The 26,351-nt window shown below is 45.7% G+C and overlaps 1 protein-coding gene and 1 pseudogene across 3 annotated transcripts in view; both read right to left on the reverse strand.

Moving 5' to 3' along the window:
* Positions 1-26,351, reverse strand: part of ARHGAP22 (Rho GTPase activating protein 22) — a 219,781-nt gene that overhangs the window by 37,681 nt on the left and 155,749 nt on the right. For 2 of the 3 annotated variants that reach the window (XM_090278352.1, XM_090278353.1), the window contains exon 4: positions 1,137-1,265. The exons of the other annotated variant lie outside the window; for it this stretch is intronic. In XM_090278352.1, coding sequence (XP_090134478.1) covers positions 1,137-1,265 — 129 coding nt within the window. The remainder of the gene's footprint in view (positions 1-1,136; positions 1,266-26,351) is intronic. 3 annotated transcript variants of the gene reach the window in all.
* Positions 20,147-21,676, reverse strand: LOC150010446 (mitotic spindle assembly checkpoint protein MAD2A pseudogene; annotated as a pseudogene).

Below are 26,351 nucleotides of genomic sequence, written 5' to 3' on the forward strand. Positions count from 1 at the left end.
CAGACTATCAGCAAAACCTGGCAGCTCCACCTTCAGAACACATCTGCTGCTGACCACTCTCACAGTCTTCTCCACTCCCATGCCAGCCCATGTCCCTGTGACCCTTGTCCCATGACTGTCCCAGGCTGCTCTGTCTGCTCTTATCTATGGTCCACCCATAGACAAAAGCCAGAGGGCTCTTTTTATAGATTTAAGTCAGGTCGCTTCTGTCTCTTGCTCAGAGCCCTCCCTGAAATCAACACCACGTTCCCAGGCCTTAGTGACTTCTGTCACCTCAGGTCCTCCACTCTCCTGTCCTCCCTCCCTCGGGTCCACTAGCCTTCCTGAGGTTCCTTGTGCTGCCTTCACCCAGTCCCTGCTTAGGGCTGATGCAGTTGTTGGTCCCTCTGCCTGAATGCGCTTCCCCTGCACTCTCCTGGCAACTCCACGATGCTGGCTGGGCTACAATCCCTAACACAACACCCCCTCTGTCCTCCCACTTGGCTTTATGCTGCTCACTGCAGTTTCTTACTGCTAGACATCACATGACCTGTTTACTTGCCTACCTGTGTCTCCCACAGGACAATGCAGAGGAAGGGAGGGTGGAGGCATAGCCTACTTTGTTTACCACTGAACTCCTAGTGTCTAGAACAAAACCTGGTACATCTTAGGCACCCCATAAGTGTTAGGAATAAAAGAGATAGTGAGTGAATGGGAGATACTAGTTTCTGATTAGTGACGGAGATGGGTTTTGTGGGCAGTGCAGGGGACCACAGAGGGAAGGATACTGTCTGATATGACCCTGTGAGCACTCACTTCTGGCCTATGTGCAGAACTCATCCACCTGACGCACCCGGCAGGGGTCTGATGCACTGCGGTGAGTATGCAAAAGGCCTGGGACTATGTGGCTGGAGAAGGGTATGTCTTTGAAAAGGGGCCCTGATTTCCCCTGCCAGGGCCTGCTTGGTGCACCTGAGGGACAACTCTTGAGGGTCTGCAGCAGAAGAGGACAACAGTGCCTGCCTGCCTTCAGAAGCATGGGACACAGCCAGGGAGTCCTGAGCAAGAGGGGTCCTGCAGGCCCAGTGCGTGGTGCAGGGCATGATTACCTGGACGCAAGGGTTCTAGAGGGTGAGCATGTGGGCTATAGGCAGTACCTCCACCAAATGGGGCCCAGATGACCCGGCGGATGGCCTGCACCCAGTCCTCCATGTCACGCTGAGAACTGGCCATGAGCAGGAGCGCCTCGGGGTTGGCCGGCACCTTCTCCTGCTCCCCAGCACCACCTGTAAGACAGGGAAATACAGGCTTACTCCAGAGACCCTTGTGGAGACACAGGGTGCTGTCCCACACAGCACTCTCTCCAGCCCCAACACCAGTTATTTTTTTATTCCTTGGGCTGTGAAAAAGCTGTCTCTCCAAAACCTTTCAGCAATAACCCTGCTCTGGATTCTATTTTTGCAGCCTATTCCTTTCACACCTCACACATTTGTCTTTAGGGCATTTCCAAGTTTCTCTTTTCTCCCTTAGTCTAGGTTATTTTTCTGTATTGAATCAGAATCATTAAAACCATCCTGGGGTGCTATTTTTTAAAGCATGCTGATTGGAGGCCAGCTTGGAGAAGTTTGGTACCCAAAATAAAATTCCAGAATTCTGCACCTGTCCCTACTCACATCTAAAGGCAGAAGGATGAGAGAACTTGATTCCTGAACTCCAGTGGTTCTCATGTTTTCATGTGTAAATGATTTATCTTTCATATAGAAATGAATTAATATTTGGGATGTATATAAAACTATTTATACTTAACTTCATAGGCTATTTAAGGACTTTCAAGGATGATCTTGTCTTTATGCATACACGCGCACACACACACACACACACACACACACACACACACACCACACACACCACACCACATAATATCTAACTCACTTATGTACTTGCCTAAGATCCCAGAGCCTCAGACCCTAACAAGGATCATCTGCTGGTGAGGTGAGTCCCGGGACTTGTGTTCCTGAGAAGATAGAATGGCAGTGGGGACAACTGTGACACTCAGGACGGTCCCTGCTGGACCCTGCTGCCCCAGGATGGAGACCAGACAGAAGCAAGTACTTACTGAGCACTTGGTAATTGCCCGAGACTCTTCTAGAAGCTGCAAACACTTAAATGAACAAAGTTGACAGGCACACTTTCCCTCCTAGGATTCTTTAACCTTCATAGCAATGCTGAGAGAAATTCTTTTACTATGTGCGTTTTATAGATGAGGAAACTAAAGTACAGAGTGATTAAGGAACTTGCCTGAACTCACACAGCTAATGTGTAGCAGTCAGGAATTCAAACTACCTAGCTCTGGGATCTGACCCACTCCATGCTCCCACCATCTCCCACAAAGTAGCCTGCTGGGGTCAGGCTGTCATGTTCACAGCAATGCCACTAAGGACTGGGGAAGCCAACTAGGCTACTTTGAAAGCCGGAGCAGGGGAAGGGGTGCGTCCTCACTGAGGGGGCACTGAGAGCAAGGCCTGGAGGCTAGACAGGAAGCAGGAGATGCCAGTGGGGCCCAAAGCTCAGTAGGGTGGTGAGCAAGGAGACAAAATTGCCAGGGCCCTAGGGTGTCTTCCAGGGACCCTCACTACACATAAAGCTCTACTCCTTTGGGTTCATGCAGTCACTGAGCAGCAGAGCTGCAGAGATGGCAAGGAAGAGAGCTTGAAGCAGGGACAGCAGAGCCCAAAGCCCAAGAGGTAGTGTGGACCTGCTGAAAGCACAGGCTATACCCCACAGCTCAGCCAGCTGCCAGGGTCATGCGTTGCGGGGTGGGCACTACCACTGAGGTGGGGACAGTAGCTCTGCATATTCAGGACCCCACACCACATGGACTGTGAGGGTTGAGGTGGCTGAGTGGTCCAGGTGGGGAGGGGAAGCTGGATGCCCCAGAAAGCTTTTCTGGAAGAGTCTCGAGATGACTCAGAAGACAGGGACTTAGCGGTTCATGACTCTGAGAACTTGCTGTGGTTACTTGTTTGTCCTAAATGCATATTGAAGTTTGTACCTAACTGGAACATCTCATTTTTTCATTCTTTTTCCCAAAGAGGGCCACCCAAGTCATATAGGCTTCATATAAACTTCATCTACAAAACTTGGACCTGCCCTGCCCAGATGCTGACAGATGCTCTCATGTCCATCTGTGCCCCTGCCCACAGTCCTGCTCTCGTGATGCGCCAAGCCTGTGTAACTTAACTTTTAATGTATTTTTCATGTATGTATCCTTATTTATGTATGAGAGGGGAGCCAAGAAACCCTGGAACTTATTTATAAAAATTGTGTATTTATTCTTACGTGTTTAAACTTTAGTCACCTTCAAAGAGCTCTCCATTTGATGCAATACACCTATTGAGATGTTTTTTTCCACTGCTCAAAACAGTTTTTGAACTTGTCGATTTTGATGCCTTTTAGCGCTTCTGCCGTTTTTTTTGTTTTACCTCTTCTGCATTGGCAAAATATTTCCATTTGAGGACTTTTTTCATCCAGGGAAACAAACAAACAAAAAGCTCACTAGGGGTGAGATTGGGTGAATAGGGAGGGTGGGGCACAGGGGTGATGTCATTTTTGGTCAAAAACTGATGAACATTCAGCACCGTGTGGGCAGGTGCACTTGTAAATCACCCATCATGAAATGGGCAAATGCGTTGCTGAAAGTCTTCAAAATAAATTTCACTGAAGCCGAAGGCAGCCTCTCACAACACCACCAGCTGGTACACTGATACAGATGGGTTCCTATGACACTCACCTAGGAGAGGGAAGCCTGTACTACAAGGGGCTCATCCTCCAAAAGGAGGTGCCCCCCATATATATGTTGTATGTGTGTGTGTATGTATGTTTAACTTTTTAAGAAATTGCTACAAACTGCTTTCCAAAATAACTGCACCCTTTACATTCCCACCAGCAATATTCAAGAGTTCCAGTTCCTCCACTTTCTCACCAACACTTTGTTGGGTCAGCCTTCTTACTTTTAGCCATTATAATGGGTGTGTAGCAGTACAGCATTGTGTTTAAATTTGCATTTACCAAATGACTAATGACGTTGGACATCTTGTTATGTACTTTATAGCCATCTATGTATCTTCTTTGGTGAAATATCTGCTGAAGTCATTTGTCCATTTTTAAAATGTGTTATTCATTTCTTTTTGTTATTGGGAACTGAACGTTCTTTACGTATTCTGGATATAAGTCCCTTATGCTTTGAAAATATTTCTCCCAGTTTGTGCCTTTTCTTTTCATTCTTATCACTGTGTTTCCAAGAGAAGTTTTTAATTTTGATAAAGCCTAGTTTATCAACGTTTTTCTTTTATTGAGTATGCTTCTGGTTTTTCATTTAATAAGTCTTTCCTTAAGCCAAGGTCATGAAAGTTTTCTTCTAGAAGTTTCATAGTTTTAGGACTCACATTTAGGTCTATGAGTTAGTTTTTGTATATGGTGCAACGTATTGTCCTTTTGTTCATGATCGTCCAGTTGTTCTGGCACCATTTCTTGAACAGACTATGCTTTCTCTATTGATTTGCCAGTGCACCTAAATATGGGCAATTGTACCACCTGCAAATAAAGACAGTTTTACTTCTTACTTTCCAATCTGGACACTTTTATTTCTATTCCTTGTCATATTGCATTAACTACCACATCAAATACAATGTTAAAATAGAAGTAGAGAGAGTGGACATCCTTGTCTTGCTCACCTTACAACAAAATCATTCAGTTTTTCACCATTAAGTATATCTGCTGTAGGTTTTTATTTTTGTCAATGTCCTTTCCCAGGTTGAGGAAGTTTTCTTCTATTTCCAATTTGCTGAGAGTTTTTAAAAAATCAGAAATGGATGTTGGATTTTGTCAACTACTTTTTCTGTATTTATTGAGATATCACATGAATAGTTTGAGTTTATTAATATTACAAATTATGTTAATGAATTTTCAAATCTTAAACCAACCTTGCATTCTTGGAATCCCAATTGGTCATGATGTTTTATTCTTTTTATATACTGTTCAATTAAATTTGCTAAAATTTTGTTGAGAATTTTTCATTTATATTCATAAAGGATATTGGTCTACCATTTTCTTTTCTTATAATGTCCTTGTTGGTTTTAGTATCAGGATGATGCTGGCCTCACAGAAGAAGCTGGAAAGTATCCCTCCTGTTCAATATCTTTGGAAGAGTTTGTGTAAAGTTGCTATTACTTATTTCTTAATTGTTGGTAGAATTCACCACTGAAGCCATTTAGACCTTGACTTTTTTGGGGGGGGAGGTTTTTTTAATAACAATTTAATTTAATATATGCATCTCTTTCTTTTTGAGTGAGCTTCGGTAGTTTGCATCTTTCAAGGAATTTGTTTCATCTAAATCGTTGAATTTATTGGTGTAAAGTTGTTCATAATATTCCCTTATTATTTTTTTATTATTTGAAGACTCTAGTGACGTCACCTCTGTTATTTCTGATATTGGGAATTTGTGTCTTCTCTCTTTTTTCCCTATCAGTCTTGCTAGAGGCTTACCAAGTTTATAATAGTATGTAGCACAGACCATATGAACTTAAAACCTAAAATATTTACTATCTAGCCCTTTAAAAAAGTTTCTCAACCAGAAAAAGAGACAAAGACATAGACAAAGTCACTATGTATAACAAAAAGCTAGGGGTTTTTTTAGACTAATAAAATCAGAAATTTCCCCACATGCATGTGGTGATGAATTCCCAAGGGAGTTCCTCTCTCTGAGTATCTCTTTGCTCCTTGGTATAGTAGCTTGAAAACTCTAGCTCCCTGGTCTTTAAGCTCTGTCTCCTTAATTCATAGAGTCCTATGGTCTTCACCTGGGTTTCCTCTTCCTGCATAACAGCCTACAGACTTTCTCAGGGCAGTAAATCTGTCACTGCCCAAGGTCCAGTATCTTAAAATGCATGTTCCTTACATTTTTGTCTTTTTCTGTGGATGTTTTAGTCAGTGACCTAGTCAATACCCAAACTAGCTCATATCTTGGGCTCAAAATCTTGCCATGTCCTCCTGCCCCAGTAAAGTCTTTGCAATGGTCTTCCAAGCTGCTCATTTCCTCACCAGCTACTCCCGTGACTTGTTTCTGTGTCCCCTCTGCCCTTGTTGTTGCCAGGAAAGCTGTTTTCCCAGACAATGGCACAACTTGCCTTATCTCGATAAGTCTTCCCTCGAATGTTGCCTTCCTGGGGAATCTTTCTGCTGCTCTATTTAAACCTCGCTCTACATCACCCACCACAACTCATGCCCCTCCCTTCCCTTAATTTCTTCATGGCACTTATCATAATCCAGTACACATGTATTTTGTTTTTATGACCTGTTTATTTATACTTTTTATTTTTGATCCACCCCCACTTTGTCTACTTTATAAGCAACTGCAGCACAGAGCAGTGCCTGGTATGGAAGGGCATCACAGAATCTGTGCTGAATGAAAGGTTAATAATGGCAGCAACAGAATTCCAGTGGCTGGCACACAGAGTACTTACTCAAAGGTAGACATGAAGTTAACAGACTGATGAGCCTTAGAGGTGTGAACATTCACAAGGGAAGTGGTATCATTAACTCCATTTTTTTGGAAAAGATGGAGAAAATATATGCAGATCATGTATCTGATAAGGGCTTAATATCCAAAAAATATAAAGAATTCATACAACTCAATGGCAAAAAACAAAAATAAACAATCATATTTCAAAATGGGCAGAGGATCTCAACAGACATTTTTCCAAAGATGATTTACAGATGGCCAACAGGTATATGAAAAGATGCTCAACATCACTAATCATCAGGAAAATGCAAATCAAAGCACGAAAGACCATCTCACCCCGTTAGAATGGTTATCCTCAAAAAGACAAGATATAGCAAGTGTTGGTGAGAATGTGGAAAAGAGGGAACCCTTGTTCACCATTAGTGGGAATGTAAATTGGTGCAGCCACTATGGAACAAAATTGTGGTTTCTCAAAAAAATAAAAATAGAACTACCATATGATCCAACAATTCAACCTCTGGGTATTTATCTGAAGAAAGCAAAAACACTAACTCAAAAATACATATGTACCCCAATGTTTATTGCAGGACTATTCACCATAGCCAAGATATGGAAACAACCTAAGTGTCCATTGATGGATGAATGGATAAAGAAAATGTGATGTATGTATGATATTATTCAGCCATAAAAAAAGAATGAAATATTGCCATCTACAACAAAAAGGATGGACCCTGAGGACACTATGCTAAATGAACTAAGTCAGATAGAGAAAGATAAATGCTGTATGGTCTCACATGTGACTCTAAACAAAAACAAATAAAATGAAGCTCAGAGAACAGATTGGTGGTTGCCAGAGGCAGGGGTCAGAGTCAAGATGTGCATATTTCCAGTTATGAAATAAATAAGTCATGGGGATGTAGTGTGCAGCATGATAACTATAATTAATAATACTATATTGTATATTTGAAAGTTTCTGAGAGTAGTTCTTAAAAGTTCTCATCACAAGAAAAAAAATCTGTAATTATGTATGGTGATGGATGTTAACTAGACTTAATATGATTCATTTCACAATATACATAATTACCAAATCATTATGTTGGATACCTGAAACTAAATATAACATTTGTGTCAATTATGTCTCAATAAAAAATAAACAAATAAAAGGGAAAAAAACTGAGGCCCATGTTAAACACATGCCCAAGCTGTGTATAACCAGTGAACTATGACCCCAGGCAGTCTGGCTTCTAGCCCGACCCCACTCTGCTTTCAAGCCAGTCCAGCTTTTCTTCTTCCCAGCTAGGCTGTCTTCCCCTTGGAACTCCTGAATTAAAAACTTTCTTTTGTGAGTCTCTTTACACCCATGCAAGTGACTTTTTAGGGGAGAGGAGGTAACTCCAAAATGCAGGGCCCAGGAAGGGTTCCAGAACAAGAACTCCTATCTTTCAACTGTTCTATATAAAGTTTTTCATAATAAAAAGAAAATAAAAACAGTAAATGATATATGTGAAAGCATTCTGTAAACGACTGTAGCCCATGGGACTCATTCTATGACAGTCAAGTGAAAAAGTTGTCTATCTGATGTATTAATCAAATAATAACTGAATTAGTCTGCCCCTACCTGGGTTTACAGAAAATGTTTCAAAAATAAAGAAGTCACTATTTAAAGGTGACACTAGCTGCAATGTATGCTTTACCACAGGTCCCACAGTCATTTTATTTGCTGCCCTGGGGAGCACGGAGCTCTAGAGAGGGCCCCCAAAAGTATTCCCAGAGATGAAGGCCAAGTGTGGGGACACACCTCTCTGGAATAGTGTAGTCCAATGAAAATATAATTCAAGCCCCATGCATGATTATAAATGTTTAAGTAACTACATTAAAAAGTATAGATTGTAGGACTTCCGGCCAAGATGGAGGCGTAGACAGACACTCTGCGTCTCCCTCCACAACTAAGAAGGAATACAGCTACCTCAAAACTAGAAACAATCAGAAGTTCCAGAAAGTCAAACTGCATGGAAGTCCAACAAGCAAAAATATAAAGAAGAAACACTCATCCAGACAGGTAGGAGGGGCGGATAGGACGTGGTGTGGTGGCAGCAGCAGCAGGCAGGCAGAAAGCGCAGTCACACATTTTAAAAAGTCAGGAGGGACACCTGGGGACCATTCCTAGCTTCTCATCGGACCGCGCAGCTCATGGACCTCGCAGCTCACGGTCCCAGCACCAGGGAAAATCAAGCCTCATTGCTTCTGACTGTGCAGACCAGTCGGGGTTGGGGTGGAGGCAGCAACCGCCAGTCTCAGCAGAGTCCTCTTGTTTAAAGGGCCCCACGGTCCTAGAACATCTGCAGACCCACCCACTCTGGGAGCGAAGGCCAGGGCAGCAGCTAGAGGGGCGCCAGTTCAGTGCAGAAGTGGGAGAGGTGCCTGAAAAGAGGTGAATGCTGGGCAGGGGGCATTTTTCCCTCTCAGACCCCTCCCCCACATACAGCGCCACAATGTGGTGAAACAGGTCGCCCTGTACTGACAAATCCCTAACAACGTAACAGGAGCAACAGCCCTATCTGGGACTTGGAGGCAAACACAGGAGCCTGTCAGAATGAGGAGACAGAGAAGTATGGCCCAAAAGGGGAAACGGATTAAGGTTCCAGTGGGAGAACTAAGCGATGAGAAGATAGCCAACCTAACAGACGAGGAGATAGCCAACATAACAGACGCAGAATTCAAAACACTGGTGATAAAGATGGTCACAGGCTTGACAGATATGCTTGAGTATGGCAAACGCATAAGGGAAGAAGTGAATGATACTATGCTAAATAAAATGAAGGAAAACCCACACAAAACCAATGGTGAAGGGAAGAAAACCGGAGTTCAAACCAATGATTTGGAATATAAGGAAGAAAAAAAACAGTCAACCAGTGCAGAATGAGAAAGCAAAAACTGAAAAAAATGAGGAAAAATTCCCAAATTTTGCAAAGGAGATGGACATACAGGTCCAGGAAGCATGGAGGCTCCTGGGCGAGCTGGACCCAGAGGGGACCACACCAGGACACAGCATGATTGAGATGTCAAAGATGAGAGATAAAGACAAGAGTCCTGAGGGCAGCAAGAGAGAGGCGGAGAGTTGCCCAAAGGGGGGGTGCCTATAGGACTATCAGCTGATTTCTCAGAGGAACTTTGCAGGAAGGAAGGGACTGGCAAACTTTATTCAATGTGATGAAAAGCAACCTGCAACCAGGATTACTCTATCCAGCAAAGCTATCACTTGGAATGGAAGGGCAGATGAAGTGCTTCCCAGACAAGGTACAGCTAAAGTAGTTCATCATCACCAAGCCATTATTATATGAAATGTCAAAGGGACTTATTTAAGAAAAAGAAGATCAAAACTATGAACACTAAAATGACAACAAACTCACAACCATCAACAACTGAATCTAAAAAATAAAAAGAAAGTCCAACTAAGCAAACCAGAATAGGAACAGAATAATAGGTAATGGGATCATTTGGAGGGTTATCAGCTGGGAGGGGGAAGGGGAGAAATGGAGAAATGGTACAGGAACTAAGAAGCATAATCGGTTGGTATAAAATAGACAGGGGGAAGTTAAGAATAATATAGGAAAGGGTGAAGCCGAAGAACTGATATGCATGACCCATGGACATGAACTAAGGGAGCTGGGATTGCTGGAGGGAAGGGGGGTACTGGGCAGAGGGGAACAAAGGGGAAAAAAATTGGAACTACTGTAACAACATAATCAATAAAATATACTTTAAAAAAAGTATAAATTGGTGAAATTATTTTGAATAATATCTTTTATTTATCCCAATACATCCAAGATACTATCATTCATTTTAAAACTATCAAAAATTACTGATAAAGCTCTTCTCAACGAGGTGGGGAGCAGCCTCTCCAGCAGACACAGAGATACGGATCTTGGTGAAGACCCTGACTGGCAGGACCATCGCCCCTGAGGTTGAGCCCAGCAACACCACTGAGAAGGTCAAAGCTAAAATCCAAGGCATTGAGGCAGCTGGGGTTTTTTGCCCATCCCTAGTTGCATCAGGCCGAACCTGAGCAGGGGTCCAATCTGCCTGTGTGGCCTCTTGTCTTCACTCATTTCTCTCAACCCACTTGGAGCCATCAAAAGCCACTTGCCCTTCAAGGGTTAATCATCCTCTAGTCTCATGTCCCTGAAGTCTGCTCTTGACCCTAGCTACCCACTTATCCCTGCAGCTCTACAGATGTTTAGTGGGGCACAAAGGCATGATGTGGGAAGTGGTGAGACTGTGGTAGGAGGAGCAGTGGCCAGGCACTGCCAGGCCTGACAGCTCAGGGATGGAGCATTGGCTTCCAGGCGTGTGCTCAGTTCTGCCCTCAGGCTCTTTTCTCTCTCCTGGAACCTCTGCACTCCTCAGTGCCCCTAAGCCAGGACTGTCTGGGGCAGGGTGAGGATGAACAAGCGGGCCCCCTGCTAGTGCAGGGGATGCCTGGGTTTGCCACAGCAGAAATCACAATGCAGGCCCCTTGCGCCCACCACCACCCTGTGCTCTCCCTCCCCTGTATTCTTGGACAGGGCACAGAAAGTGAGGCCTGGCTCCCACTGGCTCCATCCTGTTCCCACAGCAGTGAGCACAGGGCTGGGCCCCAGACACACTGGCTTTGTGCCTCCTCTCCATGCAAGAAGCTTAATAAGTATAAGTGCTTATTGGCCACATAATCTTTCCATGTTTCCATTTCTTCATCAACAAGAATTCAGTAATTGGACCTAGCCCATGAGGTTCTGGTGAGGACTGAATGAGACAAGGAAGCTGTGGAATGAGCAATGCATGCAAATGCTCTATGAGAGCAGTCATACCCTATAGTCACTGTCATCCCTGTGTTATAAGACGTGGAAGCCAGAGTTCCAAGAGCTTCCAATGGCACAGGACCACCCAGCTAAGCAATGGTACAGCTGGGATTTGAACTTAGCAGTTCTAAATTCTTTCCCTGAAATCAGCTAACAACTGTGGTAGGCAGTTAGACAAACATGAGCAGAGCAAGGACGATGGGCCAAGTAGAGGAGGTCATAAGGGCAGAAAGCCCTGGGTGCCTAGAAAGGGGCAAAACTGGGAAAACAAGGACCTTGACCCCAGGGTAACCTTTCCTCCCCTAGCATATGACTGGTCATGCGGTTCGGACACTCCCCTTACTTTTCCTCCCCTGACATGTTGCTAGTCATGCAGGCTAGACTCCATTAGAGGGGTAAGGGACAAGGGGGCCAGAGAATAACCCTTAAGCATTACGCCCCCAGGACAAGGAGGTTCTGATCTGCATCAAACACATTTAGGCCTCAAAAAAGCAGCAAAACCAGACAAAGGACACCATGGCTTACACAAGGACCAAATACAATGACTAACGGCCACCCTGCTGAGACCACGACCCTGAAAGGACACCCAGAAGGAGAGGCTGGTCCAAGGGGGCTAGGAGAGGTACAAAGCAAGATGTCAGGAGGGGGAGCATGGGGCTGAGGGGAGTAGAGGTGTCAGGTGTCCATGGTTCCTTTAGGGCCTTCTTGAATCTGTCCCTTAGTGTTGCTGGAAGTGCACCCAGAGGAAAGAGGATGCAACGCCTAGAGCATGTCCTCAACCTTCACAAACCTTCATGCAGGTAGTGTCCACCTGGGACCACATGCTCTCTTTCCTGAGAAGGAAGATGAAATCCTGTGGAGAAAGAAAAATGCTGGCCGGAGCAGGATGGACACCAACGGAGACCCCCACCACATCCCATCCCAGCACAGACTGTATCCAATATCACTAGTACACTGGGCACAGGTGTTATGTCGACCCCTCTCCTTCTTGGGATGGGCTGACTGAGAAGACTGCTTTTATCTCTAGGCAAACAGTGAAGGCCCCTGAACAGTGTGCCAGGTGCCCATCTGTCTTCAGTGCCCAGGATATTTCATGTGAAGGCCCTCACTGGTCATCCTGCCTTTAGGGCCAAGACAGTAAAAGAAATAAATCACAGACACATTGTCCCAGGGCAGAGTTGAGCCCCATGCCCCAAGCAGTCAGTACGTAGTGCACCTACTTTCTACATCCTCTTTACTCTTCCTCTCTACTTTCCCCTATCCTCTTTTTCTCTCTGCATTTGAGACAATAAAAAATATTTCTAGAAATGCAAAAATGGGTTGTCAATCTCCTCACATCCCTGGCTCAGGTCTGCTGCAATGGAGGGGACATAAGACATAAGACACAGTCTCTTTGTAACCTAATCTCAGAATTGACAACCTGTCCTGTCCTTTTTTTGTCATGTTCTCCTATTCACTGAAAGCAAGCTACAGGGTCCAGCCCACCTTTAGGAAGCAGGGTTCAATTCACTGGGGCCATCTTAGGGGTTCTCCCACCACAGGGATGGAGCAAGGAGGTCAGACTGCTTCCGACAGCCCGGGTGCAGAGCCTCAACCCTCAACAGTGGTTTTGCAAATGGCCAGCATGTTAGAAGACCAGTTTACAAGTAATTTCCCTTTGCTGAACAGGGCCAGTGGGAGATTCACTTTAGTCATATGACCTCAAACAAATTACTCTCCCAGCCTCTGTTGTCTTATCTGTAAAACAGGTGCTATAATAGTACCACCTTATAGGGTTACTGTAAGGATACTGAGCTAAAAAACATGTAAAGCTCCTAGAATGTTGCCCACCATATGGTAAACATCCAATAAAACCTGTACATTTTATTAAGAAAGATTGCTGGGGTACACTGGTAGACCTGTAGCAGGGTCTAAGAAATCTTGGAAGGCACTTGACAACATTTAAAATCCATTTTGATAAATATTCTATGTTAAATAAGGATAGATGGGTCCTTCCTCCATGTGGATGTACCCGAGGCCAATACTGTGTGCAGCGAAGAGGCACTGGAAGCACTACCACCAAGCCAGGGACAGTACAAACATGTTCCCTATCACCTCTGTTACTTTACAATTTCCTGAAGATATCTGCCAGTGCCATAGATTAGAGAAAGGGCATAAAACTATACAAGCTGGAGGAGAGGATGTGGTTTTTATTATTGCTGTTATTATTTTTCAGTTATTTAAATGAATGAACTGAAAACACACTACAAGCAATAAAAAAATTCAGTAAGGTAGCCACACACAAAATTAATTACAGAAATAACAATCTATTTAAAGTAGAAGAAATAGAAATGCATACCATCACATAAATAGGACAACATAACAGACCTGCCAATTCCTCCTAATTTAGTCTGTAAATTTAATACAACAAAATTCCAATAGCATTTTTAAAAATTAGACAATTTGATTCTAACACTCGTGAGCAAAATGATAAATGCATTTTTGTAAAACAGAATAATGAAGTCAGAGCAGCCCTATCAATTATCAAAAAAGAATTATCAGCTTCAAAAATGAACACAGCATGGTACTGCATAACACGAACAAAGACTCCATCATGTATGGAGTTCAGAATAAAATTAGGAAGTTATTTCAAATGGGCAAGTACAAGATGAATTATTTAATAAAAGGGATAGGGACAACTAGGTGAAAAATTGACAAGTGAATCCTTATATCATATCTTATAACAAAATACAAATTCATGAAAATGAAACAAAAAGAGAACGAGGATCAACATGGGTGAAATTTCATATAACTTCAAAGTGGGAATGGGCTGTCTAAATATACAAAAAACCAAAGGCCACTGCCCTGACTGGTATGATTTAGTGGTTTGAGCGCTGGCCTGTGAACCGAAAGGTCACCAGTTCAATTCCTAGTCAGGGCACGTGCCTGGGTCTCCAGTTGAGGGTGTGGGAGAGGCAATCAAACAATGTTTCCCTCCTCTTTCTTCCTCCCTTCTCCTCTCTAAAAATAAACAAATAAAAATCTTTAAAAAAAATACACACACAACAAAACAGAGGCCACAAAAGAAAATTTCACTACAGAAATATTAAAGATATTTGTGTGGTAACAGAAAGAAAGCATAAAGACAACTGACAAAAAGAGATGGGAGGTATATATATTCAAATTTGTAATCTTCTTTGCCAGATGAGTGAAAAAAGCAAAAGCAACGACATGCTATCATGTTTTGCAAAGGGAGGGAAGGAGGAAGGACAAAAGATATACTTTTTGAATATATGCAAAATATCTATGGAAGGAGAAGGATGACTGGGTGGGAAGTGGGTGGCTAGAGGGAAAGGGTGGGTGCAGGGAGGGTGACTTTTTGTCTTTTGATATTTGAGCCACGTTACCTATTTTAACAACTAAATAAAAATAGAATTTAATATAAAGTGGCAATGAGCCCTGGCTGAGTAGGTCAGTTGGTTAGATGGGCCACCCCATAAAGCAATGTTGTGGAGTCGATCCCAGGTCAGGGCACATACAAGAATCAACCAATGAATGACATAAGTAGACAAAAAAACTATGTTTCTTTCACCCTCTCTCCAAGATTAATAAAAAGTAAATAAAAATAAAGTGACAATGACAGAAGCCTTTTCACATCATATGTGGGCAGTGGGGGTGGTGAGTGGGGCGTTGCAGGTTGCAAACTCAGTGGGGAATCAGCCATGGTGGTATGTTGGCACCTGGGAGTTGCTCAGAACCTGAGAGAGACAGTGAGAAAAATGGGCAGACACTTCCTGTTGATAGGAGTAGATTCTGCACAACCTCTTTATGAGACATAATTTGACAATATCAAAATTTTATTGATTTTAGAGAGAGGAAGAGAGGGAAGCTGAGAGGAAGGGGAGGGATTGAAAGAGAAGAAACATCAATTTGTTGTTCCGCCCTTTATGGATTCATTGGTCGTTTTTTGTTTGTGCCTCGACCGCAGATCGAACCCACAACCTTGGTGTATAGGGATGATGCTCTAATCACCTGAGCTACCTGGCCAGGACAATATCTATCAAAATTTAAAAACTTTAAATGACTATCCATTCCTGAGGAATTTACTATTTAGATAAAGCAAAATGCAGTGTGAAGAATATGCTGTCATTTGTGTAACAGTGACATGTAGACCCAGGGGCATGGCTATGAGTGCCTACTTCTGAAAGGACAAGCAGGACAGGGGAACTGAGCTTGCTTCAGGATTAGGCAAGGGGCTCACACGAGAGGCTCATTTCTCACTGCAGACTCTCTAACATGTTTGCGTGTGTGTCATCATGGGCACAGATTACTTTCTTAAAAAAAAAAAAAAAAGACTGTTTCTTTTCATTGTTAGGAGAGGTGTCAGCTCATGTGTTAGGCCCTACAGAAGTTAGACCTGCTCTGAGCTTTGAGTACTTTTAATTTAGGAAGTGGTTGGAGCTCCAAATTCCCCTTTTGCCAGCCCAACCCCATAGCAGAGTTTCAATTCTTGAAACCAGTATTTCCCTGGAAAATCTTTTGTGGTTCTGGGGATGTTCAGGTTTTGAGGGAATCCATGTTGATCTTGCCCTGGGCAGTATCTGTAGGTGAACTGGGGCTGTGGTTCTTCTCACAGGGACAACTGCAAAAGTGAAGCAAGAGTGTGGGGCAAGCTGGAGGATGCCTGGGTGCTGCCAGATGGTCCTCTCTGAAATGCAAGTCTGATCTCTTCCTCCCTTGTGAGAATTCCACACCACAACCCCTCCTTTGCCTTTAGGAGACATACGTTCACTGCTTCCCACAGGGCTCCTCTGTGATCAGCTGAGGGTATCTTTTCAGCCTAGCCAGCTACTCCCCCACTAAATACTTTAGACACTCTGCCCTACTTCTTATTCCTGGGATATACTGCGCACTTCATGCCTCACTGTCTTTGCACATGCTGTTCTCTCTTCTTGAGATGCCTTCCCCACTTGGTCCAACCAATAAACTCCTACTCATTCATCAAGCCCCAGCTCAGATATCCCCACTTCTCTTTCACCTCCCTTAAGTGTTCCTCCCTCAACCACTCCCAGTTTTCCTTATTGCATTCCGCTTCCACAAATATTTATGGGAGGTCTACCATGTGTCAGACACTGTGCCATGTGCTGGGGACTCAGCAGTGGCAAAACCAAGAATTCCTGCTTCTTGGAGAATGCAGCCCAGTTGGGGAGGCAGGCCTTATCCATTATCACAAACAAATGCAAAACTGAAGGGCTCAGAAGGACCCAGAGATCTGGGGGTGGGGGCTCAGGCCACACTTGGAGAACTGCATCCTCAAGGCCACCTCCCACCAATGGCTCCTAGATCTGGGTCTAGTCACAGCCTGTCTCCTCCCCAGACCCCTCAGGGAAAACAGGAAGCCAGGTCTCAGCCAGGCCGACAGGAAGGTGGATACACCACTGACTAAAGGCCAGTGTCTCCTTACCCTTGACTCCATCTAAAAATAACTTTTGTGTAAAAAGAAAAAAAAATTAAAAGTAGCAAGATATTAAAAGGGAATATGCCAACTGTCACATGAAGACCTGGTTCTGAAATGTTCCAGGGCGGGGGTTGTGGAGGAGGGGTAGGCCTAGCACTGAGAATTGAAAAAATGTGATTTATGTTGACAAACCTGGAAGGAATAATGGCTTAGTTCATTTTTCTAAGGACAGAAAGGAGGCTAACATTCATGAAGTGCCTACTCAGCTCCAGCTTCCCTACAAGCAGTTAGATTTGACCTCTCCAATCTCTGTGCAGGGGACTTTATGTCTACTTTACAAACCATGCCAGCTGCAGAGGCCAATGTATGACCATCCCCACTGTGCACTGGAGCAGCGGAAGCCAGTAGGTAAGTTTCCCTAGCTCAGGATCTAGTCATGCTAGAGCCTGGATGTACATCCAAGTCCCATCCTCAGTCCACACCCAGCCTCCACATGGCCCCTCACACCCCAGGTCCAGCCACCTGTGTCTCCCCTCCTAGGCTTCTGGAGCTTTAAGATGAATCCCTGTGGCTCACCTTAGACCTAACAGAGTGCTTTGCTCCAGGTGGGTATTTCATCAACATGCGTTAAATGAATGACTAAAAGCACTGTGAGCTCACATGGAGTGTAATGAATGGAGGTAACTAGTGCCTTTTACTACTTCAGGTTACTACTGAGATTGTTTTCCCCACTAACACAGTATCTTAGCCTGGGTTCCCCCAAACCAGGGGCTTGTGTGCAGGTTGTGGATTTGGGAGCTATCCCAGGGAGGCCTTCAGGACAGGGAATGAACCAGGGAATAAGGGTAAGCCCACCAGGATATGGGACAGAGCAGGTTACTGCTTTGGGAGTCTGGGGGCTACACCCTGCTGGCATAGTCTATGCAGCCTTATGAAATGTGTATCAGAATTGCCAGCCCGGGGATAAAAGAGAGAGCACGTATCCATTAGCTCCAGTCACCCCCAGTGAAGGGTGGTCCCAGGGGCTTTTAACTACTCTTGTTCCCCCCACCTACCCAGGAGAGCTTGGCTGGTGCAGGCTGGGCCTGACCTAGCTGCATGTGTAGGAAGGTTCTTTCAATGAGACAGCAAATACTCCTTGGGACCCTCCTGTGTGCCAGCACCACATTTGACAAAGGAGTTAGGTAGAGTGGGGTGCATGGGTGAACAAGACAGACAATGCCCACCTCCTAGAGCTTCTCCTGGAGAGAAATGGACAAAGGAGGGAGCTCAGCTCAGCTGGGGTGACTGTGGCAGGGATAGGGTGGGTTGCTACTTAAGCAGGGATCAGGAAAGTCCTATTGAGGCAGGATAGTAAGAAGCTAGGAAAATTCCTTGGTTAGTGGAATAGGGAAGCCAAGACAGATGGCTGACTGAACAAACTGGCCAAGCAATTTACAGCCAGATACAGAAGGTCACCTCCCTAGAGATAACATCTGTGCCTCAGTTGTATTTCAGTTCCAGGCCCAGAAAAGCAAGAAAACCAGGTGGGTGAGTGGCTGGATCAGGACCAGCTGCAGTGACAGCACCCCCACCACCACCACCACCACCACCCCACACTCTGCCTCCGCCCCCTGTCCTGATGCTGACCAATTAGTGGAGAACACTGAAAGGGCACACCTGGAAAACTGATGAATATTCTATTGAAATCCTTCACTAAACCCCCAGGTTTTACAAACCCTCAAAACAAAGGACCCAGCCTGGGCCTCTCCCTTCCCCTTCCCCCTTTCCTTCCCCCACGGGTGTGCATCTCCTAAACACAAGACTTGCAACCAGGGGAGCAATGGGCAACGGCAGCCCATCTGGGGCTAACCCCTGGAACCTGTCCCCATGGTCCCCTTTTATGACTCTCCAGTGAGCTGACAGCAGCCCCGCCTTGGCTCATTTCTTTCCCACAGTTTTTAGAGAGCCAAAGCAGCCGCGCCTAGTGCCTAGTCTCTTTCCTGTTGCTTCTTCTATCCCAAGCCCTTTCTTGAATCACTGTCCCCAGCTTTAATAAACATATTCTCAAAGTCACCTGGACTCTTGCTGTGAAATCACTCCTGCACAAAGTCAAGAATTCACCCACTACTGGCTGACCCTAGGTTAACCTGCTCCAGGCCCAAGGACAGTCCCCTTTCCAGTAACAACATCTGAGGACCCCTGGTCTGAAGACCGGGGGGCTGGCATAGAGGGTTGGAGGGGAAGAATGAGCAACAATTGTAAGGATCCCGAGGTGGGAAGTGTCCTGAGGTCCTGGGTATGGCTCAGTGTACCTGAAAGGGCCTAAGGGAGTCAGGAGGTAGACAGGAGGTTCTAGCAGATGGCCATAGGGGAGAAGTGGTGGTGGAAGTCAGGGAGAGTCCGGTGGCAGGAGTGACAAGCACCTAGGTTCAGGATCTGTCTTGATCTTAGACCCAAAAGAGCTTGCTCATAAACTTGGGGGTAGGGTAGGAGGAGTGGGGAATAGTCCAAAGGATGGATGAGAACAAGAACCAGCCTCCAGGGCTCCAAGCCACCCCCACCCCTGCCACAGGGGTAGAGCCAAAGCAGGCATGAGGGCCCAATGCTGGGGGGATCCCGGGTTCCACCCTAACGTGCTCACTTTGACTCCAGAAACTGCACATTTTAGACTAAGTACAATAAATAAAAATCACTTTGTAAACATAACTATCAATTCAAAATGCTGGTGGCCTTCCCTCTCAACCTCTCCCAAATAATCCCTACACTGGGCTCAAGCCTAGCTGCTTAGAAAGCACAGATGCAAGGATCCCTGCCCTGACTCCCTTTTTCTAGCTATTGTCCCCTGTGCCCAGCCCCACCCCAAGCCTGGAAGGGGCTGACCATCACCCACAGACTCAACTAAATTCTTTTTTTTTTAATGTACACATTTAATTTTATTTATCATTGTCACTTAAAGCTTGATTTTATAAAACACAAAAAGGCATTTTTAAAAATTCTGTATCACCAAAATTTAAACAGTAGAAATAGCAATAGCTTTGTAAGTGTAAATTATATACATTAAATCAAATAATTGGATATTTCTTTCAATATGTAAACTACAAATGAAATAAAGGGCAAAAGGACCTAATACTACTTGACCAAAAGGTCTGATTACAAAGGCATCTAGCTTTATAGCAAGTTTTCCCATCTCATTACAACCTTCAGAGAAAATGACATGACAGTGCTAATGTCATCTGTTGGCTCCCTTTCGAACAGTATGCAAAAATTACATCAACTCTACAGAAAGTCAAACAGGTACCAAAACATGGAACAGGTGGGCACAGTTTAGTAAAGTATCATGTTAACTTTTCCTCAACTAAACAGCAATGAAATACATCATGAGCTGGTTCAGGAAACACATGTGAGAATTACATTTTGTCCTCGGCTCCTCTTCAGTCAAGGACAGAGATTTTGTAGGCCGCCATGCTGTTTACTTTGTGGATTATAGTAATGAAGGGACGCAGACAGCCTTGCTCAGAATTGATGATGAACTGCAGTCCCAACTCTTCCCACTTTTCGGATACGAACAAATCTTTGTGCAGATCAGCAGATCAAATGAACAAGAAACTTCCAACAGTGGCAGAAATGTCACTGTAGCTGTGATTTGCCTGATCTCTGGGTAGATTTCATCCTGGATAGCTTTCTGAGATTTTTCTCTGGGTGTACTGTCATCTTTGGCGGTGTTGTCACACTTGATATCAAACTGCCATCTTTCAAGGACCTCACCACTTTCAATATTTGAGATAATTACCACCAGTTTCTGAACTGAACACTTGTATAACCAATCTTTTAGTTGTTCCACCATATTATTTAGGTATTTCGTGAGCTCAGGATCAGTAGTTACAAGCAAAGTGAGTCCATATTTCTGCACTCAAGTAAAGTTTTCAGAGGGATAGATGCCAGGCTGATATAAAATGCTGTTGATACCAAATGAGAAGAACTTGGCCACGATTTCAGTGCTCCTGCGCAGAGTGATGCCCTGCTCCCGGGAAAGCTGCCATGCCAAGGCCAGGCTCGTAGTGGCAGCACATGCCCCCAGCACTTGGTGACCAAGCTCGGCGACCGCAGGGTTCCAAGGGGCCTTGACTAGATTCTTACTGACACCAGTAAGCAAGCAGGACACCCAGCCCTGGGCCTACATCTCCATTTCTCTTTTGATCAGAGGGGACATTCTTATTTGCCCACAGGTGGCTGGCTGCAGCCCCTCAAGACAGGTGCCCTGAAGGTATCTTCCTAATCCTATCTGCAACTCTGCCAGGCACCAAACTAGGAATTGGGGGGGGGGGCGTGGAGGTGATCCACAAAAATGAAACAGATGTGCCCTAGTTCTCAGGGAGCCAAGGGTAGGTGGGGTCAGCTGCAGATAGCAATCCAAGAAACCAAATTACCAACAACAAAAACATCTGCTCTTCACTGCAGAGTCTGGGAGGATGCAGATGTGGAAGCTGCTTCCCCACCAGTCCGCCCTTTATTGTGGGGATGAAGGTAAACCCCTAGCCCAGTTCTGCATCATAATACCTCAGCCTCACAGGAACTAAGCTTCTTGGTGGGGGAGGTGGGAGCCTGGCTAGCCCTGGGGTGGTTCCAGAAACCCAGAGGAATGGGAGAGAGGGAACTCCTAGGATCACGAGTTTCGATTTCTGTCTCCTCAAGAGGCAAGTTCGGCCCCCTCCCCCCACATCTGCATGGAGGAGGGGTGGACTGGAGGTGACAGGCAGCAGATGTAGCTAGAGGCCTGTAAGGATTTCAGCTGGCTGGAGAGAAGGGCAGAGTGCAGAGACTGGGGGGCGGGAAGTGGGAGGCGCGGGCGCAGGGCGGGAGGACAACCACGACTTACCAAATGGCAGAGAAGTGCCTAGGAACAGCGGGAACCTCACCCATGTTCTAGCCTGCATACTCAACCTGTCTCCTCAGCTCCTTTCTGCCTCCTCTAGCCAGTCCTGTGGACATATTTTTATGTCCACAAAGTTTATGTTGGGCACATAAGAAATTCCCTTGATTTGATACAGACACCATGGAACTCTAATTGATCCTCTGTTCCTCTTTGCATGGGTCCTGGTAAGGTCAAGCCAAAAGTGGGCCCACCTCCAGCAGGTGCGTGGACCTCAGGGCTTTAGCTAACATCTTCCCCACACTCTTTTTCACCCAAATCTTTCAGGTTGTTAAAAAATAACATACTGTTTTTATAATCTGCCTCCTTCCTGGAGGCCAGATATAAACAGCCAGACAAGCAAGAAGTTTTGCTAGTGCCGAGATGGACATATACTTCACTGCTAACCAGCACCACTTCCCAGCACAACTCCGGGAGGCAGCCATTCACACTATAATCTAAGTGACTGGAACCCTGCTCCCCTCTCCCCGCCACCTCCAGGCAGCCATGCTCGTTGTAGTCTTTAAAATGGCACCTTCCAGAGGCACCAGTTCACACTGTAGCTTATGTGAACCTCTCCTTCTGGAGTTATGTGACATGGTGACCTATCTGTTCTTATGATTCAGCCTCAAGACAACCTTGACAAAGGTCCTATCTTTCCATTTTCTACAGAAGAAAACTGTCCAAGGATTCTCAGCCAGCGGCCGAAGCTGAGATTTTATGCTTCGTCTATCTGACATTCAGTACTTTCCCCCTCAGCAGGGCTGGCAGGGCTAGAGAGCAAAACCCCAACTCTTCCAGCCTCTCAGGACCTCTGCTCCCTTAGTCCTATCTGCATGATGGACCTTGGAAAATAACTTGTTCGCTAGACTCTCTGTTTGAAGAGGCTACGTGCACAACCAGAAAAACCATCATACCCAGGGTGACTGCCTGTCCCTTCCACACATAGGGCATTACAGAAACACCTTGCTTTCCAGAAATCACTTAACTAGCAAGCCCATCCATCTAGACAGTCTGAGACAAATGATGCAATGAATGGAAAGCCAAGACAGGCTGCAAACACTAAGAGCTAAATAGCTGACCCTCAAGGCCCTTACTCGTTTTACACAGATTTCTAACATGCATGTCTCCCTGGCTCCATGGTCCCCAATAAATTAGTAGCCAGCTATAGTGACAGTATCAGAAAGTGACAGGTGATGGCAAGAGAAGAATCAGAAGACATAAAAACTCAGAATTCAAAAAGATTAGGCTTTTGGGGCAATGGGTGAACAATATCAACAAAATTAACTCTTCAAATATACACAACATGAAAAGTCAGCCTCTCTCCTACCCCAGGGCTTTGTGCACCAGACTCCCCACAGAGCTGCAACTCTGACCATCCTCTTGCATCTCCTTTTAGGACAGCCATCCATGCATGTGTGGGTGTGCAGAGGACAGCAGGATGACAAGCAGTCCATTCCTGTCTACAGGGAGCTCACAGCCCCAACTGGCGGTGAGAACAGGCCACAGAAACTGCAAACCCTCCCATTTCTTTGGTGATTCGCTTAAGGACAGGATGCGGCTAGGAATGGAGGTCCTGCTCAGCCAGGCATTGTTATCACTCCAGCTCCTCAGCCTCACAGCAATCTGCACACTAAGCCTTATGGATCCCATCTTATTGATGCGGAAACCAAGGCACAGAAATGCCAAGATCCACCTGAGGTCCCGGAGCTGGAAAGTGATGTGGGCCTCCTTGCCTCAGGGGGCCATCCTGCCTTCCCCTGGGGTAATCAGATTTCAGTTCAATTGTCAGGCTCAAACACTGAGGCAGGTGTTGTTCTTTACATGGTGGTGCTTTAAAGACCCCAACACCATGCTTGGGGTGGTCACCTGGTCCTTACACTGCCAGGAAAGACCCTTGTCAAGGGTCACACTTTGTGATCCAGTTGTATGTAATGACCCTGCAGCTGGCCAGAGACTGGCCCAGTATCCTTTGCGACCAGTTGTTATGTTACCAGGGACCACTAGGACCTGACATAAGTCCTGACTGGTGTAACTGCTTAGTGAGGGAGCTTCTGGATCTTAGCTGCCAACCCTTCATAGGCAGTGAGGGGGTGAGGTCCTGCCAGGCACTACCAGACACAAAGCAAGGCCCATTGCCATGGGCCAGGACAGCTAAGCTGCCTCCCTTAGAGGGACATCTGATTTTTCTATGCAACACATGGTTAGGTGCTAATGGTGGAAGACAAAAATTGGGAAATCATTAAACCTTTTGAATGGATGGGCTCCAGCCACGCCCATATGCTGACAGGGACATAGGAAGGTCATGCCAGCTGGCAGCTCTGCGAGGAACCACTGCCCAGGGCATGGCTCATCAGCATGGGAAAGGTTCCCAGAGGTCCACCAGCAGGAAAACCCTCAACCCTCCTACGTACCACAAAACTCATTGTTAATGGTGACACCTGTTAACATCCTAGGAGCAAGTGTTTGTGGAAATGCACTGTGTGTACTGCTGAGATGGGGGAAGAGAAATGCACTTGGTGAGGACCCTGATGCAGCTGAGCACCTGAGAACAAGGAAACGAGAAAGCCAGAGTTTTTATTCTGAATGAGAAAGTCTTTATACTCTTGGTTGTCTCTCTGATTGACACCCTTACTAATTCTTCGCTCTGGACCTTCCACCCAACCATAATGGAGCACACCGGTGTACAGCCTCATGACAGGCTGAGGGTGGAATGATGGAGACCTGGGCCTAGTGCGGTTGACCACAGGAAGGGCTCCATCTCACCTACAGAGGACCAGATGCCTTCCAGGCCAGTGTGGGGGACCTAAGTCCATGCTGCACCCCACAGAGCCTCGCTAGTAAACACCCAGGATAATGAGAGCATCAGCACCCTGCCAGTGAGGCGAAGGAGGTATCCTCCAGCAAAGGCCAGAAGAGGATGCCGAGCACAGAAGACCTTTGTTCCAACTTCCGCCATCAACTGCCATGTAGATGCTCTGTGAATGGCACTGTTGTGGAATTTTAAGAATATTCTACAAATAGCACTAACTCAGAATGGGCCTTAGAGTCTGCTCATGAATGTGCAGTGGTGAGGGTGGCCAGCCTGGGAGCTGAAGCCAGGACAACAGGGCCTCACAGGGCAGGATGTTGGGTGACCCGGGCATTTTCTGGGGCTCTGTGGCCTCATTTCCCTCAGACTCACCCCCTACCCCCAGAGTTTACTGGGAAGGAGCAGCTCTCCAGCCTCTCTGAATAAGGGGAGGGGGACATGACATCCTTTCGGTATCTTCTGTGCCTGGATTTCCAGGGATTTCCAACTTCTGCTAATGTCCTTTGGGTCACAGAGGAGGGGGGCACAGAAAGAAAGGTATGTCCTTAGGTTTTCATCAGAAGTCAATTTATTAGGTAGCCAGAGAAAGCTCAGAGACAGAGTCTCAGCAGCCAAAAACTATTAACTAGAATCCTTCCAGAAAAAAAATCATTCTTGAGACTTGAAAGACAGCTGAGGGAAGAGAAAAAGATCCTGAATTTTGAAGTCATTCAGAGCTTGGTTCAAACTTAGCTTCACCAGCAACATCTGGGTAACCTGGGGCAAGGTATTCACCTTTCGGAGCCTCAGTGTCTTTGCCTCCAAAACCAGCATTATTGTACCCCCTGGCAGGGAAGGCTGGGAACTATGAAACACCAGCACGTGCTGCGCTTGGCACAGCTGGCACTCGGCAAACTTTAGCCTCGCTTCCTTCCCAGATGAAGACCGTTTATTTACTGTGAGTGCATTCCAGGCATAAAGTGTTTCTGAATGAAGGCTAAGGAACCTGGCAGACAGAAAGGGAACCCCTTTTGACCCTGTGTATATACAAAGACATCAGGACTGTGGAGTCAACACAATGAGCAAGATATAGGGCAACACAGAGGGATGTGGCCTATGGCAAAGTGGAGAGACTTAAGTCTAAGCCCAATTTGTCCCTTCTGGTACTTGGAAAATGTTGAGACAACTGAGAAAGGATCACTTTTGATGGAGCACATTCGGAGCAGGGCCACGTTCAAGGGGCTGACTGTGCCCACCCAGCTGTCAAGGGTGGCATGAAAGGGTGGTTCCCTTATATCCATTAGCTCCCTCCCTCCAGCTCTCATCCTTGCCTTGGAAAATTCTTGTATGTCTTGCTCCTTCCTCCATGAAATGTTTGGGATTAAGGAAGGTACAATACCCACCCTGTAAGTATCCCAGCACAGTTCTGTGCACAGAACTTGTCCTTAATTCATATGGACTAAAATAGAACAAAGTTTGGCAGTCTTGTTCAGAGTCAAGAGCACAGGGGCCCCCAGACTCAAGGGGTCATGGCTGAACAACTCCCAGCTGGGCTATGGACGTGCTGTTTGGCCCTAGGCAAGCCACTTCCTCTTTTGGGGGGGGCCTTTAAAAATAACTCATTTGGAAAATGAGAACCTGGAGCTAGGTGACTTCTGAGGACCTCTCAGCTCACTTCCTCTGAGCCTATATAAGTTCAGACAATTTGCTCATTACCAAAATGGAATTCAGAGTTTGAGTGGTGAATGCTCTCTTTAACCTTCACTGGAAAAGAGCTTGCCAGTTCCCCAAATTGGGCAGTGGCCTATTTGCAGGCAGGTGACCCTGGACATGGCTGCTGGGGTCTCACTAAGTTAGAAGGTGCTGGTGTCTCCCAGAGGACCTCAGTAGCCCTG

Source organism: Furipterus horrens, unplaced genomic scaffold (assembly GCF_987537825.1).
Source record: "Furipterus horrens unplaced genomic scaffold, mFurHor1.1.pri manual_scaffold_5, whole genome shotgun sequence".
Lineage (NCBI taxonomy): Eukaryota > Metazoa > Chordata > Mammalia > Chiroptera > Furipteridae > Furipterus > Furipterus horrens.